The 27926-nt window shown below is 46.6% G+C and overlaps 2 protein-coding genes across 8 annotated transcripts in view; one reads left to right on the top strand and one right to left on the bottom strand.

Moving 5' to 3' along the window:
* Nucleotides 1-295, top strand: part of cfap300 (cilia and flagella associated protein 300) — a 9751-nt gene extending 9456 nt beyond the window's left edge. For both annotated transcript variants that reach the window (XM_003968898.3, XM_029844774.1), the window contains exon 8: nt 69-295. In XM_003968898.3, coding sequence (XP_003968947.1) covers nt 69-203 — 135 coding nt within the window. In that variant the 3' untranslated portion in view covers nt 204-295. The remainder of the gene's footprint in view (nt 1-68) is intronic.
* kcnq4 (potassium voltage-gated channel subfamily Q member 4) lies at nt 230-27926 on the bottom strand. Of its 6 annotated transcripts, none has more exons than XM_029844770.1 (14): nt 26946-27926; nt 11965-12055; nt 11031-11157; nt 10765-10940; nt 10279-10404; nt 10014-10124; nt 9839-9934; nt 9663-9751; nt 7948-8004; nt 6348-6574; nt 6176-6275; nt 3453-3584; nt 3148-3286; nt 230-2964 (listed from the first exon to the last, which is right to left on the bottom strand). In XM_029844770.1, exons 1-14 carry the CDS (start codon nt 27245-27247, stop codon nt 2761-2763), a joined length of 1977 nt encoding a protein of 658 aa, XP_029700630.1. In that variant the 5' UTR covers nt 27248-27926; the 3' UTR covers nt 230-2760. The 6 variants fall into 6 exon arrangements, with proteins under 6 accessions (XP_029700630.1, XP_003968946.3, XP_029700629.1 ...); XM_003968897.3 differs by lacking the exon at nt 7948-8004 and adding an exon at nt 8891-9016 and having other exon boundaries at nt 6348-6577; nt 26946-27925; XM_029844769.1 differs by lacking the exon at nt 7948-8004 and adding an exon at nt 8891-9016 and having other exon boundaries at nt 26946-27925.

Below are 27926 nucleotides of genomic sequence, written 5' to 3'. Positions count from 1 at the left end.
TTTTTAGTTCTAATCATTTCTTTTTAGCAAAGACGCTGCTGACAGGTCGTGTTAATCTTCCTCTGCAGGATGAGTCTGGACGCTGTTACCCCGGGAGGAGGGATGAAGAGCAGAACTTTGCCTATCTGATCGTCAACCCCGTCAGCCATCACGTGACGTTGTTCAGCCACTCCTACGGCGTCGGGACCTTTGAGTTCCCGTAAAATAAAGAGCAACACGAGAGGCACAACCAGAGGCCGAAGCCAACAGTCCCAAGAATTTTATTGAAACAAATAAATTAATAAGTTAGTCAAGTGAGTTCAATTTCTCCTCAGTAGACACACACACGCGCGCGCACACACACACACGTCTCTTTGAAAGGTCACATGAACGTGTGTCTTAGATTAGAAAATAAAATGACACCACATTTCATCAGCCTGTAACTGTATCGGTGGGAGGAGGACGACTTTGTAGGCTTGGCGTTTTTCTTATTGCTGTGGTCGCTGTGTGTGGGAGCTGAACGACAAATAAAAGCGCCGTAAAAAGGGAAACGAGCTGGAATGTCGGAAACGACAGCAAGTCAGTGATGGATGGATGAGGACAAACATGCAGATTTGTGCCATGCATAGTATAGAGTCAGTCGGACGACCACTTATTATTTCTCTCACTTTTTTTCTCCCTAAACTAGCGCCTCCTAGAGGCCTCAGAGGTAGTTGTGTGGAAGCCGTAATTCACTACGTGACATGCTTAAGAAAACACACATGCCTACAGGGTTTCCTGCCACGACACAAATGCCCACGCCTCCAGGGAGGCCTTGGTAGGATTGCCGTGATACGCTACGGAAGTATCAAGGGGCACCCTAAAACTCTAAAGTTACATCGCAGCAATGGGATCGACGGGGTCGCAGGTCAAAAGGTAAGCCTCGAAGCACATTGGAACACAGAAGGCACGGGTCAAATCCTCTGGCGTCTCGCCTTGTGACATTTTTAGGTTTTCTTCTAATGGCCACCACAAACGACAACATGCAACACTGTGGCTAACATTCCAGGTGGCTAAGTGTTCATTCTAATACGCTTCTAACAAGGAGGCACCTCTGCAGAGATTTAGGCCACCGAGTAAATAAAGCTATCGTTCCTCTACGAAATGAATGCATCCACCGTACCACGCCGAGAGCAAGCATTGAGGAGCTAGTGTATTCCCCAAGGCAGCAAGAGCGTCCGATTAGGGAGAGATCTACGAAGAGCGGAACAGTCAAGTACATTCGCTGAAATCGAAGCATGGAAAGAAAAGTGGAGCACCTGAGTCAACTGTCTGGACAGACACAGAATAAATGTGTCCCCAACTCTTTTTGCTGGCCAAATACCTTTATGGGCTATCGAAACCCAGCCCATAAAAGGGACGCAATCCGAGCAGGTTTTGTGACCTACCAGGGCAGCGGTTTCGTCCCTGGGGGGACAGAAAACCCGGATGGATCATCCTTAAGGACTGGGTTTGGACAAGGTCTAAATATTTTCTTTGTTGAAGTTGACTGGAATTGTCTCATTAATAAAAACCAAACATTAGTTACAGTTGTGTTATTGACGGTGATATGACAAGAGTTAGATTAAGGATTAAATCTAACTACATTAAACATGTTAACGTAGATATGTTAACAGAACTCTTAGCTAGATGTTAACTGTTACTTTAACTGACAAAATCATTCTTAAAAAAAGACAGAAATTTTCCTTTACACAAAATTGAGTGCATGATCATAATCACGATAATTAAAAGGTAAAACATCAAGTGCCAAAGTGTGTGAGCAGGAATCGGTTTCATCGTGGCTATGAGCGGTATGTGCGTGCATGAACGTACGTATGCACGCTCTCCAGTTTTGTCCACATGCACGTTTTGCCGTGCATCAATCGAGTCCAATAAAGAGGCAGAAAAGGAAAAAAACGGCTGAGCCTCTTACGCCACTAGGGGGCGCAAGACACGCAAAAGCCCGTCAGGGTTGGTTTCATGGGTAAAAACTGGCCAAAAAAACAGTCTGGATGGCATCTCCAGGGCTGTTGACTGTGAGGTCCACCGTCCCTGCAGGTTAGGCAGCCTGACCCGAGGTGAGCAGCCTTGAAAACCCCATGTAGGTGACGCAGGGCCAGAGAGGGGTTATCTAAAGGAGAATGCATTTGGGCTGGGGTGGGCCACAAGCACAAAGGGTTGTGATTTGAAGGGGTTTTCCTTATTTATTTATTTTTTGCAAGTGGGCTTTTTAGACATAAAACAAGCACAGAGTACCAAACCCTCCAAAAACTGTTTTCAGTTTTTCTGATGATTTTGTGTTAGAAACGTCCATGCACCTGTAGGGCAACTCCATTGAAGTCCAGGTTTTGCTGGTTTGTAAGTAAATTCATCCAGCCAAAAAATAAGTGTAAGGAAAGAAACTCTTTACAGATCTCTTAGGAATTAGATGGATTACAGTCGAAGCTTCAGGCATAACATGAGGGGCTGGGGTGAAAGTGTGTCAGTAGTCGGGTCAGGGTTGTTCTCCTGTGAGCTGCTTTGGTGAGGCTTCTATGTGGAGTAGAGCCCTCTAGCGGCCGCCTATGGGAAAACCGTCATTTGAGGAAAAAGAGGAGGACGCTGCCGAGGTCAAGAGTGTAAAAATCACCTTGGACTGATATGAAACAGATGTTGGAGAAGGTGTTAGGTCAGGGTGCTCAGAGGACATACTGTAAAGGGTTTGCAATTGTGCTAAAGATAAACAAACAGACAGAAAAAGCCTCAGTTCTGCTCAGGTCGCTGTCATTCCAGATTGCCACTTTCAGATGTGGAGATGTTGAGTGTGTTGGCGGAGGGGAAGAGGTCTCTTTGGTCTGTGGGGCTGTGGTAGTCAGATGTCAGGTCAGGGTCCAGGAGGGTGGACAGCGTGTAGTTGGAGGAGCCTTTTTTCAAGCAGTGGGAGTACAAGTTGAGCAGAAGGTCCAGTTTGTTCTCGATAGACTGCACCTGAACAAACACACCAAGCAGATCGTGTCCGACAAGTGACATTCCATCAGCTCGTGTTTTCCCTTTATCACACGTCCTCCTTTTTTCATGCACCCATCCTTTTATTTATTTCATTTTGGCGGGGCCACTAAAATAAGCACAGCCCTGCAGATTCAACCCAAATGGGAAACACTTGTGCCTCACCTGTTTCTCCACCTTGACTACACGTCCCATCATGCTTAGCTCATCCAGTGAGTCCAGTTCTGGGGGGGTCTTCTCTCCCTTTTCAGGGCGTGCCTTCTTATCGGGCTGGACAGCTCCTCGCCCGATGATCTGATCCACTCTTTCACACAAATACATGCATGCACTGGCGTCACCACTGGAGCACGAGCGCTAAGCTAACAGAGCACTAAGAAGACAGAGCAAACTGTACTTTTAAGGTATAATTAACACTTTTCTGTGTTTATTCCAAGCGCCACAACAGCAGGGGTTCTGCTGGTCATAGCTACCGAGTCTGCAGGCTCTTGATACGTCCCAGCATATCCAGGTGTCCAGCAGAGTACTGCTCTATGACATCCTTCACGTCGTACGGACGCAGCGTCTCCTTAAACTTCCTCTTGGCCACCAGGAACTTTAATATCCTGCAGAAATGCACAAGCGCAGCAGGCCAGCTGTTATCGGTCCTCTGAGAACCTTTGAAAGAGCCTCACGCAGCACATCCACATATACGGACAAACAGTAAACCTTTAGAGAGAACGCAGCCATCAAATTATGTGGGAGCTCTTGAGGATAACAAGATTAATTACACTGAGAGTGACCTTATCATTCAGAAACAGCCCCATAAAGAAAGCTGCCCCCATCCCCGACTGAACCCGGTAAATGTACCGAGGCGATGACAACATCTCCTGGAAGACATTTGCTTATGAGCATTTGCTGATTGCTGCTTCAGCAACTCTGTTCTTCTTAATGGGCGTCTCATCCCTGTTTCTTTTTTTAACCCTAACCCTAAGATGACAGCTGTGAGGGTGCCACTGGTGAACCACAGCTGTGAAGATGAGGCCAAAGGTCAACAACATCTGCAATAGCAGAATGGTGACGTCGCAATTCTACGCCCAGTGAATGCATCATTGACGGCATCGGCAGTCAAGATGGTGACACGTGCAAATGGAGAGCAGGGGGGGAGGGGGGTTGTGTGTGTGTGTGAGTGTGAGTGTGTGTGTGTGTGTGTGTGTTTGTGGGTGGGTGTGGGTGTGTAGGAGGGGTGGTTACATTGAAGTTCTTCTAAGTTCTTCAGAGAAAATGTCAGGCAGCCACATTTCTACAAAGCAAAAATAGAAAGCCAAAGATGCAAACACACACGTGCATGCACACACATACACACACACACACACACACACACACACACACACACACACACACACACACACTCGCACACACAGGTGAAATCTGAACTCTGGCGAGAGGTCAGCCTCAGAAATAACCATTGTAACCTTTGTTGAAGAGTGCACCGCTTGCATTTGCAGGAGCCGTGCACACCTCATGATTTTGCGGGATGTTCGGCTGCAGCAACAAAGGGGGGAGGGGGGTGGGGGGGTCCAGCAGCTGGTGGTGCAGCAGCTCCCCCACATGCAGCACTCTGCTTCTTGATGACTCCTGTATTTGGAGCTATTTTTGCAGGAAGTCTTTTTCTTATTTTGCAGGTAGGTGCAGATTTTTTTTTTGCCAAGATGGATCTCAGGTGTGGGTAAAAGCAAAGATCGGAGAAATGAGGGTGGGGGCTTTTGATATAGAACCTTCAAGGCTTTTAAAAAAAAATCTTTAGATGTGCTGACGCTTTTTCTCTGCTTAAAAAGCATAAAAACCAAATCCACCCTGGATAACCACAGGGCAACAGTCACTGCTATAGCTGGGACAGGAAGCAAACACATTCCTGGAACACCTGGATGAACACAAAAGTCTCACCTGTGTCCTCTGAACATCTTCATGGGCTCTCACAAATTTAGCATGAATATTAAAGTGAAAACAATAAGGGGAAGTTGTGAACTGTAAAGCTGGGGAAAAGAATGCTGTGTGTGTGAAAGAGAGTGTGTGTATGAGCGCGAGAAGCACCTGCTGTTGATACACCTGTGTGATCTGAAGGAACTTTCTCCCTCTCCTCCCATCTATTATCTGCAGCTGCGCTCCGAACCATCTCGCCGAGTCACATGTGAACCAAAGGGATGAGAACATACATCTGATATCCAATTTAAAAGCCAAGATGAGGTTTGTTCTCTACACATCTGGCAGACCGATTCCTGACCAAACTAAAATTTAATAAGGTCGACGGAATCTTCATGTACATGTTTTTGGAGCCCTACAAAGATAATGGCATTAAGAAAGCATGAATAGAATCTCCTGAATGGCTGCAAACCCCTTGACGATATCCTTATGTGACTCCTGACAGGTTTACAGCCGCCAGGACGTCCTCGCGCGCTGTTTATTTCCACACAGACGCGTGCTACCTTCAAGAGCTCCGCTTGAAACCACGTGGACAGTTTCATGCTGCGGTGAGTAATGTGGCGAAGGAAACGGCTCTGACATCGAGGGCCGCCACACTCAATCGCCACCATCCGAGCTGCTCGAATCTCCCTGGAGAGCATCAGCGGACAGATGTTTGCTAACGGAGGTTTTTTGGGGTTTTTTTTCCTACATCAGTTAAAAACCTCTACACACGCTGTTGTGGGTGGTTGAGAAAGCGAGCCTGTTTGAGATAGTTCTGGGATGTGGATATCAGCGTATAATCGATGGTTATCACACAGACCAATATGATTAGTTTTAAAAGCTGAAATGTATTAGCTCTGTGTGTTAGTGTACACACGTGTACATCTGTGTGTCTGAATAAGCAAAAGGTCACAGGGGAACTATTGATGCCTCTGCGAGGGTTCGGTTACCTCTTCCAAAGGGAGATTTTTAGCCCTGTTGGCTAAATCTGCTTACACAGGACCTATATGGGAGAGCAGTATGTTGTTCGCCCATTAACACCCGCTGTAAATACCACGAGGTGCGAAGGTTGTTTATCTTAAAGTGACCTTATTATGACCTCACTAAAGGGGGCCTCTGCGCGGTTTGTTATTGTGGGTAAATGTTTCATCTGAGGCGGAGGTTCAACACTTAAAAAGTAAAAATCAATATACTATCTGACGACACTGAATCAAATGGACCCAGATTTGAATGCAATGCGCTCTGGACTCACCTGACCGCTCGGATGAGCGTCTTCACCGCAGGAATAACCTCCTCCATGGCCATGTCACAGTACGGTTTGTCCTCCGTGCTGTCCTCCCCAACCCCCTCCACTGTGGAGACAGAGGGACAAATTGTTATTACACTGAAACTGTCCCTGCTGTTTACACCGGTTCGATAAATACCATCGGCAGGCGGACGCGGCTTCAGCCGAAGGGACGTTCGGAAGCGGGTGCGGTCGTTGAAGCTCCAGCTCTTCTGGACCTTCCCCGGGCTCGTGGGGTCGGGGACGTTCTCCTGGCTGGGGGAGCGGCGCACGTTGGAGCCAGGGGGCAGCGGCGAAGCCTTGCTCCGGATGGTCTGAGACGAGCGGGAATTGTTCATCCGGATCCGATCCCGGAAGCCGATTTTACTGCTGACAGCGAAGGGGAAAAGCACTTAAACACTCGGAGGAGCAGGTTTAGATGTCTTCAATGATCAGAAACGTCTGTAGGAGGAGTTCTGATATGGTAAACAGCACACATGGACCCTCTCTAAAGGCAAAACCAACGTTCTGTCTCAGTGATAGACGGACTTATCACGAAGGCCGCTCCATCGCAGTGACCCGTCCATGTTGCATTTTCTGCCTTTTTAATGTGCATAACTTAGTACCTGATTCAGCGCCATCAGACTGATTCTGCTGATATGGCAGAAAATGAGGAAGTATTTTTAATATAAAGTCTCTAATTCAGGGAACATTCGATGACTCGCAGGAGCCAAAGCACTTCAGTAGGGGGAGGTCATCTATTTACATCAAGGCATTAAGGTGAACATTCTTGAGTTATAACAGATTAGCTCTAATATAGAACACCCTCTTATAGCACCGCTGCTGCTGGGTGTCTTTCATGTTCACGCACCGAGGAGCAATTCCTGTTCAGTCCTTCAATCCGGCCTTTCTACAATCACATACCCTCTGCTGTGCGTGTTACATTTAAATAAAATATGTGGGAGCAAAAAGGATATGAGCGGAAACACCTGAAAGGTTTTCAGGTAATAAACATCAGGGGACAATAGGTGGAACAAGCTCGCATGCTTGCTGGGAGAAGAAGTCAGCCGCATTCCAGACCGAGCTTCCGTGATTGGCAACGAAACGCTGATAAAATGCCGCATGCAAACATTTTATGCATTAAAAGCTTTCAAAGTACAACACAAACATGCCGATGGTGCGTAAAGGTTGGCCCCATATGATGAGGGAAAAGCATGCAGGAGCGTTTTAGCCTTCTCCCCGAGAAGGAACGAAGCAATCAGCCGATCTGAAGCCAAGTCCAGAGTGGGGAAACTCTTTAGACTTTAGCTTCCTTCAGCGACATCTGATTCCCGCGCGTGCAACTGCTGACGTCTTTCACGCGTGCCAGGAACTAAAACACATCGTTTTCAACGCGTTTCATTGTCGTTTTCAGACAACATCGAACCTGACTCGAGGTTCTCTGGAAAGAGTTCAGGAAGGAGCAGCACTGCACCAGCAAGATTCACTCACATTTGTGGACCAGAGTCCAGAACATTTAAGCAGTAACAGCTGGAATATTCAAATTATCCGGGACAGCGGTGTGCTTTATTCTATTTTTCGTTATGGATGCTTTATAACAAAAAACAGAAATTTTTGAAAACAAATGACTGCACTGATCCACAAAATGGTGAGTGTTTTCAGGCAGGCTGAGCGGATTGTGTGTGTTAAAGGAGGACGTGATGTTATTGATTGGTAATGTTTCAGCGTGCCCCCGTGCACAGGCCCGGAGCCGTGGATACCTCTGCTTGCGGCCAGCGTGAATCCGGAAGAGACCCCGTTTTTTAGAAAGGAGCTGACTGAGAAGACACACAAGTCAGAGGGAGAGAGGGTGAGGGGAGGGGGAGGAGTGGAAGAAGGGGTGGGACGGTGAAAGAGGACAGGAAGTCCTGGGACACACTCTGGGAACATGGTAAACCCGTGTGGGTAAAACCTGAGGGTGAGGTGGAGGCGTGAGGTGTGATGTCTCAATACTCCAAAGCCCCCTAATCTGTCCTAACCTTGTGTCCTCGAGGTTTATGAGAGGCAGTTTTGGACTATGGAGACAGTGATAAGGTGAAGGTTCATGCGCCTGTGGCACGTTTCACCTGAGCATACGTATCATGGAGTGGCAGCAGCTGCTCTGAACAATAACAGTAAGTTTACAGTCGTCTCGACAGATCTATGAAGTCCTACACTCATCTTTATTAGAGTTTCTATTAAAGAGGTCGGTAGAGTTTCCTGCAGCAAATCCTCTCTAATGACTGACAGAGATCAGTGAGAAGGTCTCTGGATCTAAGGGACAAACCTGCGTGGACCCTCTGCCTTCCTGAGAGCAGATGAAGGATGGTGGATGGAGGATGGGCAGCATGGAGAAGAGCAGATGGAAGGGGAATGGAAAATGAAGACATGAAGATGGAACCAGTGAGTCAACAATGGGAGATGGAGCAGTTGAGCAAGTATGAGCTAAGCAGACAAAGATGTAAAGCAGCAGTGTGGGGAGGGGGAGGAGGGGGGGCGTCTGCAACACAGTGGTCTCAGATCAGCATTAGTGAGACATTAATAGACACATTCATGCACAAAAAAGATCTGTACACACTCGTCTGTTCTTGGAACACCTCCTGAATGCGTGTGAGGGTGAGTAGTCGTAGGACTGGCTGTCTGGGTGTAGTGGAGTAGGCTGTATGAAGGCAGTGGGGTGCATACCTGTCCCCCGACAGGTAGGGGGAGCTGTAGGGCCACAGCCCAGACAACAGCGTATGGTAGGAGTTGTGGAGAACCTTCTTGGTGTTACGCTGTCGCTGGAGGTGACTGAACAGTAGCGTCAGTTCTCTGACAGCCCACGTGCACAAATAAACACATGAAGAACACATGACAAATAAACAAAAGAAACCCAACAAAATATGAAGAACTCACACAAAGGCCAAATCAATGGTCCAAACACTCAAAAGAAGAGGGATACTTAGGGGAAATAAGATGAGTTGAGATGCACCCATCTGCTGTCACAATACTCTCAAGCTTTGCTGAATTAAACTAAAATAATTTGTACTTGAGCAGAACAATGAACAAACACACAAAAAAGTTTATCATTAGATCGTTGCCTCTATATGAAAAAATGTTCTGAGATTGAATTTTTCACTTTAATTTACCCTCTCCTTTTAAGCACATAACAATTAGTCAAATTAATACATAAAGGTAAAGAATAAGAAACCACTGTGCAGAAAAAAAAAATGAAATCAATCCTAATGGACTGGACCAAAAACTGAATCAAGAAATTGCAAATTAAATATTAAAAACACCACTTTCAAGACCCTCTGGACCCAATGTGTAGTGGATATGTGAGTGGGACCAATACAAAGTAACGCCAGTAGTTGAGTTGAGTTCTGCCAGAGACCTCTTACATCTCTGTCTGCATATATGCACATGCCACAGCTCCAGCATGATTCCTCTCTGAGCTGAAGCTAATAGAAGAGCTTACCTGAACGAAGGCAGCATGCTGTCATAGAAGTACCATGTGGCTGTAAGGTAGGAGTGACTGGCGTCTGTAGAGTAGAGACGCCATGCAGCCTGTAGGAAGACAAAGTTCAGAAAAGTTAAAGTTAAAGTTCAGATCTGCTGTTATTTTATTTTGAAAAGGAACCCTGCCGCTGTCACCTGTATCAGGTTGGCAGCAGGCATCCTCCTCTTCTCAAAGTGCTTCTGCCGGTGCTGCTCCTGCACCTTCAAGGCGAAGCCCGACCCCAGGATTCCCTGAGGGTTGTGGATCGCGAGAAGATGTGTGATTGTGATGCCCGCGTGTAAATATCCAGTGTGAATGCCAGAAGCTTACAGCAGGCAGAGCGAAGAAGGAGACTCCCAGGAGAGCAAAGCCGGCAGCGAGCAGTCGTCCCTGCCAGGTACGAGGGGTCTTATCGCCGTAACCGATAGTAGTTAGTGTAATCTGGATGGGTCAAAGATAAAGATTAAATGCCATGAAAGGTCAAAAAAGCACTGATTTTGTGCTCTTGATCGCATGTATGAATGTGTCCATATTTGCAAGGACAGCGTGCTTTACTTCTTCAACAGATACATCGTGCGCATCGTGCAGTACTCACAGTCCCCCACCAGAGGGAGTCTGCATAGGTGTTAAAGTCTGTGTTGACGTCCTTCTCTACCAGGTAGACAAAGAAGGAGGCAAAGATCAGGACCAGAAAGCCTATGTACCAAGCAGTAATCAACTCCTGAGAGACACACAAGCAAAGACAGATATTACTCACACCTGTCAGCAGCAGCAGCTCCATCTTTACTTGCCACCATGTCATCATTATTGGCTAAATTCCCATCATCCCCATCACATTTAGCTCCTACTTTGACTCAGCAGGGAGTTTCTGCTTACACGAACAGCTGATGCATCAATTTATCATCATCACCACTGTCTAATTTTGTTGTAAAGTCAAACGGGCTCCGTAATGTAATGAGGTAGCAGGTGGACATCATTGGACTTGCCGCAACCATGTGAACATAACATGGATGTTACTTTTTACTATTGTCTGTCCTCAAAAAGTGTGTTTTTTCTGGAAGACTGCGCTGAACATTCCCACCTTGCTGTGAGCGTAAACGACCGAGCCGAGAAGTTTCCAGGTGCCTCCGCGCCGGTCCATGCGAACCATGCGTAAGATCTGCAGGAAGCGCATGCTCCGCAGGGCTGACGTGGCGAAAATGTTACCCTGCGTCCCCGCTGCTATCACCGCCAGTGACGGCACAAACACGATCAAGTCTGTGAGTAAGACGAGCAGAAAGGTGGAGAAAGTGGTTATTGTGGGAGCGGACTTCGCCGTTCTGACAGTAAGTCGGGGAAGGCGCGTACCTATGACACAGAAGGGCTTTCTGGCAAATCTCAGCCTTCCCTGCCATCCTCGATATCTGCAGCAACAGCCGGCTGCCCAGATCCTGATGAAGTACTCCAATCCAAACACGACAATCATCACAAACTCCTGGAAATCACACACATGCAACAGCCACGTGAAAGAGGTGTGTGACAGATCCCCTAAACATCAGTTTGACCACAGCTGATGTGAGTAGTTTAAGCCCAATAAAATTTAAAAACAGCTGTAGTTTTCAAATTCAGACGATGCTTTTGGAAGCATCGCGCTTTAGTGTACTGTATTCAAGGCTAAGTACATTAAAAATGAACTGATTGCAGTGTTCGTGTTGAATATAAAAACCTCACATATGTCTCCTATGCAAACTAACAAGTCTTTGCTCAGCACATCAATCGTCTCCCACAGTTTGTCTGTCTTGCTTTCAGGTTTTTAGACCCTACAGACAGTTTAAGAAGCAATCTGTCATTAGAACAAATGTTCATGTGAGTAAAGTCCACTAATTGCTGATTTCCTGATAATGGCTGGACGATTGATCGAAAGAGCCGACCGAGGGAACGTCAAGAATCCCACTATTAAATCACTCATGGACTGGAGCAAGGTGGGGAGACAGTGTGTGAGACGGGCTCTAAAGGAGAAAGCAGCCCATTAAAGCAGCCTGAGTGGAGGGGAGAGGGGTGGGGGATTATGGGATAGCTATTAGGATTAGTGGATCATGTCTGTGATTTCCTGCAAAGTCGACAACACCTGAATCCCCCCACCTGCTTACACGGCTGTCTGCGCCTCCACTGGCGAACAATTCAACACACACGCAAGCAGATATGGATACGGCGCAGGAAGTGAGGGGGCGTGGCATATGGGGGCGGGGGGGGGGGGGGGGGGGGGACAGATGCTATAGCGGTCACATGAAAAGACTCTTACCAAGATGAAGAGTCCTTGGTTGGCAAACTTCTGGTGTTCGTGGATGGTCGAGAACACGGACAGCACCAAACAGCTGAACACCAGCAGGAAACTGAAAGGGACACATCAGACACTGAATTCATTCATTCATTCATTCATTCAATATTAACGGGCTATAACTGACAGGAAACGAGCCTGTCACATCAGTAACACAAAGCATAAATAATCTAAACTTAAACTAACGAGAGCATATTCACAGCGTGAAGGTCCGCTCGGCTCTATTTGTACGACACAAACCAGGGTTGGACTCAGGGAGGGTAGCGATCTCATGCACTTTGGACAGATTCATTATGTCTGGGAGCAGATATCGGAGTGAAGCTGCTCAACTTGGAAGTTGGAATCATTCCATAGTGTTATAAACCACAGGAGCAAATCAGCAGTTTTGCTGTAGTTCTGTGCGTCAGAAGGCACGTGAGGAAAGTGAACCGAGCAAATTAACAATTGAAAGACAGAGGCCCTGCAGCTCTTGACAAAAGCGACTGCCCCACTTCAGTTTAAGACCTCCAGAATAAAACAACATCAATTGCTTTTATTTGCATCGTCTGAAGTGCTCTCATGTTAGCATCAACACTGGCTGGGCTGCAACACTAGGGAGGTGAGAGGTCGCCACCGGATTACTGGTGAAATGAACTAAAACAGAAACCCGTGTATTCTGTGTGAAGGGACACGTTTCTCCCAATGCACAGGACATTTATAATCCAGTTTCATTGCATTCACTTGCGGTTTGTTTTCATATTACATTGTCAAAGAAAGGTTTTCAAACTTAGTTTTCATAAATTACTGGCTAAATCTAATTTTATGCGTGTTGCACAAAGAGATAATTGTTCATGTTCACTTATATATGCAGGTGAAACTACTACTATTACTGCTGCTATCATGTGACCAGGTCTGGTGGCAGAACTTAATGTAGGATAAGGTCAGTTCAATTATATTAATCTTTATTTAAATAGCAACTGTCCAACCCGTCCCGAAGTGCTTCACAGAAACTCAGATCCTGACCCCAAATAAATATCAGTAGAAGGAGAAACTCCTTATTAACAGGAAGAAACCTTGAGCAGGACCAGGCTCATGGGGGGAGCTGATGGACGACGAGTAAAGAAGGAGAAGTGGGGGGGCAGGCAGAGGAGAGAATAGACATACATCATACAGGCAAATAAATGTAAAGTAAATGTAAGTTATATTCCATCTTCTCTTATTCATTTGTCATTAATTTTCACTGAAATGTAAAAAAAAACAGGTTGGCCAATTATACTGGATATAACTGGAAAATGACGTATTACTGCTGTATTTAGCATCTGCAGGAGTGACTCAGTGTCATTAAGAGTGTAACATAAATTTGGGAGAAAGCTATATTCTGGAAAAAGGAGGCGATTGATGTATCCTGCCTGCCTGCCGAGCAATGAATGGCGAGCAGCAGCAGGCTTAGGCAGCAGCTGCTGGTCCAGCTGGTCCACATAGCTTAAAAGTAAAAGGACATTTGTTGGACACAACAGCTAAATCTCATGGTCAAACACAATGGCGCCCTTTCTTTCAATCAGAATGTGTTCGGAGGGTCAGTGTGAGAGCGGAAAGGAAAGGGCCCTCGCTACAAAGCTGCTTAGAGAAGTTCTGGTTCCAGTCCGACAAGAACACGTTCATACAAAGAGCGCAGAGAAACGGAAAACAGGAAGTGCACTTCGTAATTGTTGAAATGGCAATAATTCCAGAGCCTCGATGACGAGGATGGACATGGACCCACAAAAAAATGATGAAAAACACATTTCCGCATCTGGTAACGTTGCGTTTCCAGAGCAGGGGTCCCTCACAACGCTTCCCTCGTTACTAAGGGCACCAGTCAGAACAAATATGACACAGCTCGGGCCGACCAGCAGCCCATGAAGGAGCAACGTCACCCACTGCTTTGGTTCCGTCTGCACACCCAGCCAGATGGCGGGTTACCACAAATAGAAAGACAAAGTAGGTCTTAAACTGCTGGAGACATAAACGGAATAAACACACGTCCCCAAATGACTACTGTGGATTTCAGTAAAGCATGAAAACACACAGACAGCATATCTTGTTTGTTCATCAGTCCGATAATATGCTGACCCGCTTGTCCGTCTCTGCCCCACAATTACCTCAAAGTGTGTGTTTCTATAAGGAGGAGAGCAGTTTGGACAGCATTGCTCAGGTGGTGTTTTACAACACACTCACACACACACTCACAGTGTCCCCAAACACCAGACAAGTTATGGAAACAACCATTTATTTCAAATGTTTTCGTCTCCATGTAGGAACTTTTTCGCTGTCAGAAGGTTTTTGGAGACTGGAGCTGCTTTGGGGGTGAAGTTCTGAAAATTCCTGACATCTTTAAATCCGAACCGGAAAAGAGGAGGAAAATGAATGCTTCTGTTGAAAAGCTGTTCCTCAAAGCAAAACAGCGCTTGTTTGCATTAGATATGGAGTTATTTATGTCATTATCAAGATAGCAAATGTTGTTTCCTGGAGAACCTGGGATCGTTTCTCAACTTCTGGATGGAAAAAAAGCAAAGATGACAACGACTGGCAGCAATGTCAGGCAGAGAAGTGGTGCAAACAACCAAATATTAAACTCTAGGCTACTTAATTATCTCCTTTTAAAGGATAGAGGGAGTAAGTTGGAACAAAAGCATCCCAATAAACTAGATGATAACTCCAGTGTAGGTCGGAGGTTTACTCTGTTATTAATTGCTCCCAAACTTTTGGAAAGAACGATCCTTCCTCAGCTCCACGCAGGATATCTGATTTTTCTAAAGAGGCCAAACAATTTGTCTCAATTTGTGGACGATGTGTGAGGACGGGCAAAATGCAAAGTAAGCAAAGAACAAAAGAAAGAACTATTATCATGGACATCTATACGGCTGCGCCTCCCACTGAACTGATGTTAAACAGAGAAATCCTCTGCTCACAGTTGACTCTTGCTCCGGAAAGGTCCAGACAGCCAGACAACAAGTTAATGTACATCAGCCCACACAGCAACCTGATGGATTTTTAATAGAAGCAGGGCACGGTGCTTTTACTGCCATTTTCCAGTAAGTGTACATGTGTGAAAAACCAAGATCAAGCATTACTTTGACTGGACTGTCAAAATATTTTAGCGAGATAAATAGCAATAACCAGTTCTAATAAACAAACAGGACTCTCTATCCTTGTCTTGCTCTATCTGTGTGTGTGTGTGTGGAGTTGGAGTACAGACACCGAAATTACTAAGCGAAGCGGAGAATTCCTTATTGACTAAATCACAGTTTGGCAATGAGGCCAAGAAGAATTGAATTTTTCCCTTTGCCCCTACAAATTCCACTGGAGAAACAGTTTTCCCACTTTAGAGCGTTCATCTGCTCCCTGCGTGCTGAGTAGGGGAGTAGTGAATGAGTGTGTGTGACTTTGGGCACAGCAATGCTGTTTTAATCCACTTCAAACTGGAATATTTTTGTTTCTTCCACCTTTTGTAGTAGCTACAACAGCATGAACACATTTCAGCAGGAGGTGGTGGAGTGGAGAAGATCTGACAGGCAGGGAGGGCCGAGGTTGTGGATGGCTTTGAATGTATATAAGAGGTATATTCTGAATCTGACCAGGAGCCTGTGTAGTAGCTGGAGGTGGTGACTGAGGTGGGGGGTCGTAATGTTGCAGGCAGCTGAGGTCTGGACCATTTGAGATCTATGGATGGAGCTTGTTTGGTAAACTGAGGAGAAGGAAGTACAATAGTCATAGGCGGCAAAGCGGCAGTATACTCGATGCTACATAGGAGGAAATAGTCTGACCTGGTAATATTATTGATTTGTGAGTGAAGAAGACAGTGAGCTGTCGAGCAGATATGATCAGATAGGAGAGGCAGGCATGAGAGTGGAGAAGAACTAGAACTTTGTTGGAGAACAGATTCCATTTGGGTTTGAGCAGTGGATTCCTTATAATGTTGTATAATAAGGGTTTTGTGCAGTTCTTTGTGGATACTCAGACCACAAGTCGCTCAAGTTGGTGACCTTTAGTGTTCATGGCCTGGAGCTCAAGGGCAAGCCGTGGGGCAGCAGGGGTGGAGCAAACAGACCCAGATTTCACTGGAAAGTATTGAGAATGACCATTGTTGTACTGGGAAAACTGGTTCCTCACAGGTGAAAGCAGAGTCCAGGATCAGGGACCTTAAAGTCCCTGATATTCCACAAAGAGACGAGAGGTGGAGGCTTGGTTGTTAGTTGGAACAGTAGAAGAACGGAGGAAAATGTTGTACTGTATTATTAAAAAGGCAAACCGACATGTCTGGAAGCAGGTGAAGGCCATCAAGACAAAGCAGCCACGTGTCTGTACCTAAACATGCTCATACGTGTGAGCCTGCGTGTATTCCTGGTGCCGTTTCTAATCAATGACGCTCCGACAACAGCTTTCAGGAATTGACCCTCACCCATACGCGTGCACAGAGGGAAGAATAAACATGCAAACACAGTGATTATTGAGCCACACCTTTGCACAAGGGCGTACGACAGGTAAACACTGAAGTCAGCTCAATCAGACGTTTATGTTAGGAAAGGAAGATGCGAAACCTCAGATGTAACCTTGGAAATGCAGCAGCGACCCGCATGTGCTCACCACACACAACCAACAAGCAGGAACAAACAAAGGAGAGCGTATTGAGCCTTGTGCACAGGTGAATAAAGAGAGGGTGGTGGTGGCCCTCCAACCCTCCGCCTCCAGCTTCTTCATCTGGGACAAATAAAATCTTTTCCTAGCAGGAGGGACAAAAAGAAGACAAACCAATAAGAGATGAAGTGTGCTTCTTCACAGCAACAAAAAGAGCTGACTGGCCGATTCGGAGGCTACTGGCGCGCACCCCGGGAAGGGGGGCAGAGAGGGACGGGGATCCGGTCTAATGTGAGAGCGTCATGATCATGATAAATGTCCTCCCCCACCCCCCAGCATCCTTCAGGAATATTATATGATCAACAGAGAAGCGCGGGGCTGCGTTTAAGAGTTGGCATGCTGGAGTGCACCCCTGGCACAAGTACACCCCCCGAAACAAAATCCAAGTGATTTGCTATATTATATACACACACTTCACCGAGACACTCTCTTCTTTACACACGCAGGACTGCTGCTGATGTCTCAAACGTGCACACATTCACAAGGACGCCGAGACACGAGGCCCTTCAATGCATTCTGATTCTGGATGTTTTCCAAATCCACTTAAATGGCAAAATTTCCGATACATTTCAGTGGAAATTGCGCATTATTGAATCGTATTGGTGCAGTGAAGCTGCAGCTGCACAGAGAAAACATGAGAGAGGAGGATATTAACGTTGCATCCTCAGTGGTTTTCATTTCCTGGAGCAGATAAGAATGTGTACATCATAGACCGCATGTTTTAGCAAGGCTGATGGTGGCAGAAGTTCAGGGCCTCGGTAGTCACATCAACAGTGTTAGTTCATGACACACACAAACCCCGCAAACAAAATCTGTGTGGGCACCCCGAGTTAAACATCATATAGGAGAATTAATGAAAAGTAAAGGACTTGGACTTGATGCTCACTGGTTTGCACTCATTTGGCTCTATGACCCTCTGCACATATGAGATACTAAATGCCACAGACTGAAATATGTGCAGCAGAGTCACATATCTATTCAGTAAATGGGGCAAATGAAAGTACAGCACAAAGGAAGGGGTGGGGAAAAGCACATGAGTGTGTGTGTGTATGAGAGAGAGAGAGAGAGAGTTGAAAACACATGAGTGTGTGTGTGTATGAGAGAGAGAGAGAGAGAGAGAAAGAGAGAGAGAGAGAGAATCCTGCACACTCTGGTGATATGTGGTGCTGTGTCTTGATGGTAATATCAGATGAGCGCGGTTTATGACACTGGGACAATTCGGTGTTAAATCGTCCACATAAATTATAGAAGATGGATGTGATTCATGTGCACACTATTGACATCAGTTGCTCACTAAGGTGGAAGAAATGGTAACCATCGTAAAGTCCTGGATAAAGTTATAATTAGCCGTTAATTCACCCCCCGACGCACACACGCACACATGCAACCTTCCTCCGCAGCCCCGCTCAGTATAATCCAGAGGACATTGTTCCTGATGCCGGGTCGTACTATGTGAAACTCGATGCTTGCGATGCAATCTGGTGGAGGCGAAGTGTGGAGAGAGGTCTGACATTTAGCTGGGGTGACACTGTTAGCAACGTTGTTAGCAGCCGCTAGCCAATTAGCACAGAGTGTAGGGGCTGCACCGCCAGTCCAATGCTGACATTTTCCCATTGAGGGGATTTAACCTTCATTCAGCTTGGCTCAGCAGGCTGACGGTGTGCTCTAGCAAGAAGCATTTTGGGGAGCAATGGAGAGGCACTGTTAAATATGTATTTTATCCTAAAACCTTCCACAGAAACAGTTGCCAGTAGCACTCAGGACCCAACTGCGCAACTTACCAGAGGTTTATGAGAAGTGAACACTCCTCACCTCTCACAGAACATATAAAGCTCTCACTCTGTTACCCCCCTCCTTGACCGGGGCTACGACTGAATTTCTGGCCAATCATCATTACTCTGTGGCAGGTCTAATCTTGTTACCGTGAGAGCGGGGATCTCCAGTGATGGATTACAGAGGGTCAGGGGCATCTCTCGAGGATTGAGAAACAACAAAAAGAATGCGGTGGCTGTAATCTTTGAACCCGGGGTAATGGGATTGGCCCAGCAGTTTGACGCAGCGGGTGTGAGAAAGTGAGCCAGGGTCACACGCTGCCTCGGTGGTCAGCGGATCCAGAAGAGGAGCTGACAGGATTTAGAGAAGGGAATAATGGTGGCGGCATAGTTAAGGCTGCCGTTACTAATATGAAAAGGTCAAGGGGCGGTGAAGGGACTGTGTGAAAACCCAGGCCTAGCCTACACGATGAACCATCTTTAGGCAAAGCCCATGATGCTAATGTTAGCACTGGTGCTGACCGAGGGGCTGCGTCCTGACCGTAACCGTTATCTGCGCCATGATTAGAGCCAAACCCCGGTAGGCAGACCTGCCACCCCTCTCTGTCTAGTGTCAGCGCGCTGCCATCTCAGCTCTCCCCGGACAGACCCCGCTGTCTATGCTCGTGTTTGTGTAACCGTCAACGTCTTTATGTCGTGTGTAACAGCCAGACAGAGTCCAGAGCCGAGCGCACAAAAGAAAAAAGGCGCAGATCAGGCCCCGCTGAAGCCCTGTAAACACCATCATCACCCACACAAACATGCCACGTTGTTGCAGCAACTTCGCCGTCGGGTCAATCGCATTCGCAGCTCCAGCGTCAGCCGCAAACTAACTATTGCGCAATGCATCACTTCCCGAAAATAGAAAATAAAAAAGTCTGAAAAGTAGAAAGTCTACTTGAAGCGCTTGACCAATCTTTTGGTCATACTTTAGGGTTGTGGCTCCACAAATGTACACTTTGTTGTACAGATTTAATATTTATATTCAAGGTCTCACCTTGACAGCAAAAATCCGGACCTCCTCCTGTAATCGTTACCTTTCTCGGCTCCTCTCCCTTTATTCTTTCATCCTCCTTTGTCTAATTGTAAGAGAAGTAAAACTGTGGTCAGATATGGGCTTCTCACCCTCCTGCTTTTTAACTCATTACAACCAATTAGGTGACTGGTCAAGGGAGGAGAAAGGTGGATGAGAGCAAAGAGATAATAGTCTTCTGAATTATTCATCCATTTGTCCGGTCACATTCTCCCTCTGCCCCTCCTGCTCTCTCTTTGCTCTAAGATCCCCCGAATTACTGTCTCTTTCGCTCGTTTACACCTCTGTGGATGCAGATGTTCCAATCAAAATGCAGCTTTTTAATTCTGCAAAGCATAAACTGTAGGTGAGACGTTGAAGCCCTAAAGAACAGCTAGCGCCGTGTAAGTACGGATGTCAAGAAAAGAGGGAACACAGAGAATATAATGTAATATAAATAATAGAAATGTGGTGAGAAATGTAGCAGAGAAGCACGTGGACATGGAGATAATGAGAAAAAAATTCTGAGCGGGGACAGAAAGAGGTGGCTGCATAATGTATCGGATGGACGAGCGAGTCAAGAGGGACCAGAATGGAAAAGAGGGAGATGAGGTATCGTCTGTGAGGTCTCATCACACACTTGCTGACATCGCTTTAATGTCAGGGCCAAGTGAAGAGCAGTGGGTCCACTGACCAGCATGCACGTACACATACGTGCACACGCGGGGGACAGATTTACTATATGTTTATACACCAGTGTTGCGGAGCCCTCTGTGCACAGGGAGGGGAAAAAAAGACAAACTCACACAGAAACCCTGCATGACATCATGAAAATAAGGACGGATTGATGTGGCAGATTTATGCTTGTATTTACACGCTTTGTGCATTTCTGTACTTCTAAGAAGAAAAGACAGCGACTTCTCACCATCAATAACCCTTCATCAGTTAAAATCCTCAAAATAAAAGCACAGGAAATGAGCATCTGTTTATCGACCCATCCGCGCGCACGAGAGCGAGCACGCTCCGCGCACCACGCAGGCCTTATAAATACTGTCCTACATTGTGATTTTGTTTGAGCGCTGTCTCCATGGCGCTGCTTCCTCACATGTTTATAGCGAGTGTCATTATAAATTAAATTGATCTTAACAGCGCTTAAGATGGGCCTCGCACGCGGGCGCAGGCGAGCAGGGACAACAGGGGAGGAAAGGCAGCGGGACCTGGGCTCTCCCACGATCCAGGAGCACAGAGACAGGCGGTACCGTCAGAGGACGACCGGGGGACAGAGCGAGCGTGGTCGCTGAGAAAAAGACAAAATCCTGATCAAAATGAGGCTGAACACATGTTTCTAGTGGACCAAGAATAAAAAAGAGAGAAACACCGTCGTACGCAGATATCAATCTTTCTTTATGTAGTTTAAATATACTTTAGTCTGTTATATTTATATCTTTAATGTTGACTTCCTGAACTTAGTTGAGCAATTATTTAACTGTAAATAAAATTGTCCTCATAAAGCGTATTAATATCAGCAGGAGCCTTTGAATCTATATTACTGATTTTGCTTTTAGGTGTTTTTTTCCAGCAATATGATGATGTACATTGAATTTCCGGGTGTTATTTGCCTCGTGGATTGTACCTCACACTGTCTCTGGAGCCCTCTTGGTTCTTTTTTATTACCTTTATCTTTAACAACACTGCCATCGTTCTGATGGAGACCAGCAAATACGATAAAAGGAAGCCTCTCCCACATTAGCGTAAACATGTTAATTCCTCATCAGTAAGTTTCCGCATTGTTCAGCTGATAAGCGTGCCGACGCAGCCTCTCACTGGGGTCAGGCCTTAAGTGAGCTGCTGTGCCATAATAGCAGGGCTAAACTTATTGATTTATGCTCCGGCTGACTTAAGGCATCCGCGCAGATGCTAACATCGGGCACATCCACCATCCCAAGACTGCTTTGATGGCCAGCGTCACGGGCAAGTTCACTGACGCGCCATGGTTTTGACATCCAGGGAACTGCGAAAGTCAGGGGAAATGTTCCCAGGGCTTGAGGCACGTTTCCAGTCAAGAGCACTGGGATTTACTGGCAGTGGTGGCTTGTTTTCACAGCAGGTTTCTGACAAACACTCAATCAAAACAGCTTATCATCGGAAGGGGAAATATGGATCAATTACCCTGAAGCAGATGACGTTCCAACACTGATGGTGCAGGCACAGGAGTTGTGGAGACAACTAAATATTGTTTTTGGGGGATACGTTTAATCAGCATATTGACACAAAGTCTCAGATTAAGTTGAACCTGTGTTTATCTAAACAATAAAAAAACCTGTGAAACCAAGTCCAAATTTGCTCAGTGCCTTCAACCTGTCATAATAAACTACTGGCATTTGTCTTTGACCCTATAAATATGCTTGTACAAACTACCAGTCCTTCATCTGTCACCACCATCTAAAAGCCAACAGTATCTGGAAAAAACAACCAAGAAGTCCTACCAGGCTCTTGCAATAATTTGATAAAGTTTATATTTTATCGAGAATGCATTGCATTTTTTTCCTATTCTACTTCATTACTCAAACTGCTGGAAAAAAATGCCTTTAATCCTTTTTAAGTACTCGAACATGTCCTGTACATACACATAGATTAGTCACACTCTGTCACATGATTTGCACTGATCAAGTATAGAAGCAAAAGGATGTGTTTCCCACCAAGAACAGAGGGAAAAAATCATGAGGGAGGCTGCATGTGCCTGTGTGTGTGTGTGTGTGTGCCTGTGTGTGTGTGTGCGTGTTTTCTTGTACTTGCTACATATTGAGAACCAAATAACTGATTCTAGTAGCAAAGTGAGGACATTTTGGGAAGTAAGGACATTTTGGCTGCTCCTGGCAACTTCAAAGGTTTGTTTGAGGGTGAAGACTTGGTTTTAAGGTTGAGGTCAGATTTGGGCCTAGGTTAGGGTTAGGATTAGGGTTAGGGCTCGTGGCTGGGTAATGTATAATGCCTTACGGGTGTCAACACAAAGATAGAACAACGAGGATGTGTGTGTGTGTGTGTGTGTGTGTGTGTGTGTGTGTAAGAGAGAGAGAGAAAGAGGGAGATTGGGAGAGAAACTTGATTCTTGATTCCTGGGCAGACCCCCCCCCCCCCCCCCCCCCCGGATACACATTTTGCAGTGAAAGTGGAAATGAATACAGGGACCAACCTCAGTTCCTCAGGTTCACTTCCTTTGCCCTCTCAGTGTCTCTGCCCTGCAGGGGTCAGACTGAAAGAGAGTGCTCCTGCAGGGGTGTCAGTAAACGAGCACATTCAAACTTCCCCCTCCTGCCCTTCTCCCTCTGTGTCACGCCGTCACCGTTGCGCCACAGGAAAAGTCAAGTCACAGTTAATCATAATTCCATAATATTGTTGCATCACTGTTGTAACTGTTGGGTTTCTGAGAAGAAAGGAGGAGGTAAAGACAGGTGGTGATGGAGGGAAGGGGGTGAAATGATGGAGGGGCGGGTGTGGGAGAGAGAGGGTGTGACAGAAGCATAAACGTGCCCTAATGAAGCAGAATTTACCCCTCGCGGAAAGGAAGAACCTGAAACCGTAGAAAGGTTCTCCCTCTCGATCCTCACCCCCTACCCCGTTTCTCTCCACCTTACTCATCAATAAATACCCCCGCGTGTGCTGAGTGCACAGCCGCACACAGCTATTTTCTGATTTTCATTACTCAGACTATTAATAATAAAAACAGGTGCGGCACCGAGTGACTCAGGGATTTGTTGGCTTTTTGGTTCGTTCTGTTCATTTTTTTTTTTAGCAGTTTTAGTGATTTTTTAGCTTCTTCTCTATTGTTGCAAAGCTGAAAATAGAGAAAAAGGCAGACGGGGCTGTTTTCACGGCCCAGGTGGAAGAGCGAATCGTCCCGGATGGGGGGTGGGGCAGGCGTAGACCTACAGGAGGAACACATTCCATCACAAAGCTGTGCGAGGTGAATGACTTTAATAATGTCAAAAAGGCAATTTAGCTTTAATGAAAAGCTTCCGAGCTGTGTACAGCACTATTAGCACAAAAGATGCGTGAAGAATTACCCATAATTCAAAGTGATTAGAGGGGTTATGGAAAACCTCCTGGAATCCCGTCGCAGGTCGTTTTCCCGGTACGTCTTTCGCAAACACACGGCCGCCGTCGTCAAAGTGTAAACAAAATGTTTGGTGTGTTTATTGTGTCTCAAAAACAAAGTTTTAAAACCTCATTGGGAGTTTTCACAAAGAAACTTTGCACCATTGAACTGCTAAAATTTCCCTTTTTAGCCTCCTTTAGGCTCTAGGCCCATCTCCCCTGTGCTGCCCCTTGCTCGTAGCTGGAAGATTACCTCCCACGTCAGGGTTTTGGTTCTTAAATGAAGCTGATTGTGGTTCACATTTGAGAATATGATATATGTTGGTGAAGCAGAAATGTAGAAGAAGGGGAAGAGACATTTTTGTAGGTTCCTCATCTAAATGATCTTCATGGTTGCTTCAGTTTGGTTTTACTTTCCTTAATTATTGCGCAATCCCACCAGTGTGACTGAAGCTGGTTCTAGGATAACCCTCCAAGTTATCTCCCTCAGGGGGGGGGGATCAATAATACAAGACTGGTATATTTTCACCCTCCTCAGAGCCAGTCGATTACTCCGGCTGCTTGGCACAATCCCGGCTGCTGCTCCTCTGTTTTAAACGGTGAAATTATATCAATCCAGACTCGCCAGCCAAAGTCAAGGAGCAATCCAGGCGTTGGTTGGTGACATTGTGTTTGGCACCATGTGGCCTCATTTCAAAGCAGAGTTTGTTCACCGTAAACACCCCCTGTTGGGATGAATTACTGAGGACCTCATGTGATGTCTATATGTGGCGCTGACGGTGGTGTAAATGGGCTGGGGGTTAAAGGTGAGGAGAAACACTGAAACGATCCCCTCTGCATGTTGGCGCTCAACTGCCAAGCAAACACCAGGTTTACACAGAGATGTGCACACGCGCACACGTGCACGCCCACATGTGGGGAAACATATAGATCCCCAAACAGAAAATGAATCTCAAGGGTTTTTAGCCAGCCGTCTGGACTCCAGGACATAATTGTGATATTTTAAGAACTTTTCCACAGAAATGATTCTATACTTTAAATATCTTCCAGTTGAATATTAATCAACTTATTGGGTCAAACATTTTAGTTGCAGTATGAACAAATTCATTTCTGCTATATGTGTTGTCCAGGCTTAGTTAAACGCCGATGAAATCAAGAGATTTGAAAAGGTTAAAAGGAAAAAAAGAGGCTGGCTAATCTGTCATTTAAGGTTTAAACTCCAGGTTTAGAGTTTAGTTTCTGAAACGTCCCTGATCTGTAATCAGCAGTAGCTCCATCTCATCATGAGTGCACAAAAACAAAAGTCTGATGGTGAAATCCTAACTTCTTCGACAGTATTTACGAAACATCATGACATTAACGTCCCTGTCAAGGTGATATGTGCGATGCACATGAAGAAATGAATGGTGGACGGTAACGGGACACCTTGCTTTTACGCATATATAAATGTTTCATGTGGACCACGGTTAGATACAGAAGATGTTTTTTAAGGGAGGGAGAGCAGAGGATATCTGCTGCTGATTTCAGTCAGGCAAAGAGACAAATTCAGGGGGATAAAGAGACCTCGGAACTTTTACTGTAACAAGCGTGCTGTGTTTCAAAGGTGTGGACTGAAAAACACAAAGAACCCAAATTGTCATAGCAACCGAGTGGAAAAAGGGCACCTGTGGTCTTTTCTTTGAGGTTACAGGAACATGTGAACCCTGTTTAGGATGCTAAACCAAGAATCTTATCTAAGAGAGCAAGCTGCCGCTCTGAGGATGCCGTTTCTGTGCAGCTGCCACGGCTGCGGTGTACAGTGGAGGCGTTTCAGCTGAGCTGTTCAGACTTCTTTCTACACCTACTCCAGCAGACACCTGTGTTGAGAGGCTCTCTAGAAGCCGTGCATGTGTCCCAACGGCTCCCGTTACGATACGCGGCTAATTAAAGGATCAGGGGGAAGTTAACCTAAGCGACCTGCAGCGGTGCATGTGGCCCAACTTCATTATAATAGATCAACACCGCCTTAATTGAGTGTCGCCGTGCGGTACGTCTTCCTCACGAAAAGGGGGAGGCTCCCAGCGAGGTGGGCATTGTGTCAAAGTAAAGGTTTTCTAAAAAAAAAAAAAAGAACATTGTTAGAACAGTGACATAAAACAACCCATCACGGAGGTGGCTAGCTACTAAAGCTGTGGCATCTGAAACGCGATCTGTGCGCCTCGGGGCCGTCGCCCTGCCTTCCCTGATGAAGAAATAACAACAGGGGCGCCGCCATCGGCTCTGACACCCGCTCGCTCGCGTCGGTAGAAATGCCACCGGCGGCAACCGCTGTCACCTGCCCGAGGCTGTGGGTCTTAACGAGGGGGCGCACTGGGCCTGGAGCGTGACGCGCGGCTCAGAGTGCGAGCTGCAGACACGTTTCCAGGTCCCGGGAGGAAGGAAGAAGCAGGCAGAAGTGAAAGGGGTGCAACTCAAAATGAGACTGAGCTTATCTGACCAAGCAGAAGTACAGTATATGGTGGAGGCTCGTGGCTCAACAGTGGGGTTTCCCTGTGCTATAAACATACGATGGCACTGGCAGTGAGACCACTGGGCTTATATAAACAATGACACATAAAGAATGGCCAAGAGTCCCCAGAGGATGGCAGCTGCTGGTGGCGCGCGACATTGTAAAAAAGATCGACTGAAATCAAAAGAAACTCTTTCAGGATTTCTTTTGGAAATTCAAATAAGAGAGGGTCGCTCCTGCACGCTGCGGCAGTCCCAGGAAGCGGCTCTGAAGAGCCACCAGTGAGCTCATAGTTTTCCAGTGTTTACATCTTGTCCACATTATAGAACATATGGCCCTTGGGTACTTAAAAAGCCCTGACAGAATAGTTCAGTAAAGGGAACCGCTCCAGCTTGAGGACTATGTTTAGTGCATGTGTGGATTTGGTGAGTTAAAAAAGCAGTCAGACAGGCCTTTATGAGTTCGTAACTGCTTATGTATTATTTATTTACACCGGCCAGAAAAGTGCTACAGCCAACCAAGGGAGTCGATTTTGTCTACTGTGACATGAAAAATGCAGCGTCCTTTATTTGAGTGGGCGACTATCGGCAGGCATGGACGCAAAACCAGATTTAGAAATTTACCCCCTTAGAATTTCGGTCAAATCAATGAACTAGCTTCTCTCCTGGGGGGTTCTACAGAGAGAAACACGGAGAAAATGAGCACACGGGCCCGTGCTGTGATGCTGTATTGCTTCTAACTGCTGCATAAGCAACTCTGCGTGGCTTGATTGTATAGCGCAGTATATGGCTTATTTTTCTGATTTTAGAAAAGTGATACCGGAACCACGGGGAGTGTTGTTAAAACTTGGGCACTGCTCCGTTACTGGTGTGGGGACACTTACTTGAATGCATGGTAGATGAAAGCGAATCCTCTGGGTCTCTCCAGCACGTTGTACAAAAAGTTTTGCAACTTTCTGAAGCGTTTGCTTGACGCGGATGTGTTGGCGCGGGGTCCGGGCGGCCCTGGCAGCGGGGTGCCCAGGAGACCCGTGCGGTGAGACGGGTGCCCGCGCTCCGGCGTGGACGGTTCGCTCCTCTCTGTGTGGACGGCGGTGAGAGCCACAAACTCTACGCGTCGGTCATCGTCGGGAGCCGGGGGCGCCAGCATTCTGATGCCGCCGTTGTTCGACGGGCTTCCTAACATCCCGATCCTTGCGCGGTCACGAACTGGCACTTCTCACTGGAGCCCACGGCAAAGTTTTGACCGATCCATTGTCCGGTCCTTGTTGACTTTTACGCGTTCCAAAAACGACTCGGTGCGACGGCTTTTCTGCTCGATTTGAAAAGTTATCTGTAAATGAAGCCGCGGTCGCCAGAGAAAAGACGCACAAAAGTTGAGAACATGCGCCGCACTGGAGCGCAGCCGTCGGAGATCATTGTCCAGAATCAGAAGTGAGAGACGGCATTCGTACCGACTACAAGAAAACCTAAAGTTTCAGCTGCCATCACTTAACCCTTCTGCCGTAAACGCGTCCAGCATTCTGTTGTAAATAAGTAAAGTAAAGAAAGCGAGAAGGCGTGTAAATCGGTCTCCTCTGATTCCAACTACAGCACACAAGGTCCGCTCATCAAGTTTGTTTGCAGAGTTGTGTCTGTCAGAAAGAGGCTCGCCGCGGTGGATGTCATCCGCCTGCGCTCTTCTCCGTGCGCGTCTCACTGGTCCAGCACGCTTTCGTCCCGGCAGGCGGGGTGGAGAGCGCACCAGTCAAGACCACGGCGCTGACTGGAAGACTCAGAGGAGCTGGAATGATGGCTCGTCTGCGCGCGTCTGGCGTGGAGAGGGGGAAACACTAACCCTCTCGCCCAACTTCGGTCTGCGGAGG

Source organism: Takifugu rubripes, chromosome 12, assembly GCF_901000725.2.
Source record: "Takifugu rubripes chromosome 12, fTakRub1.2, whole genome shotgun sequence".
NCBI classification, from domain to species: domain Eukaryota; kingdom Metazoa; phylum Chordata; class Actinopteri; order Tetraodontiformes; family Tetraodontidae; genus Takifugu; species Takifugu rubripes.
This window is presented reverse-complemented; position numbering and strand designations above follow the sequence as displayed.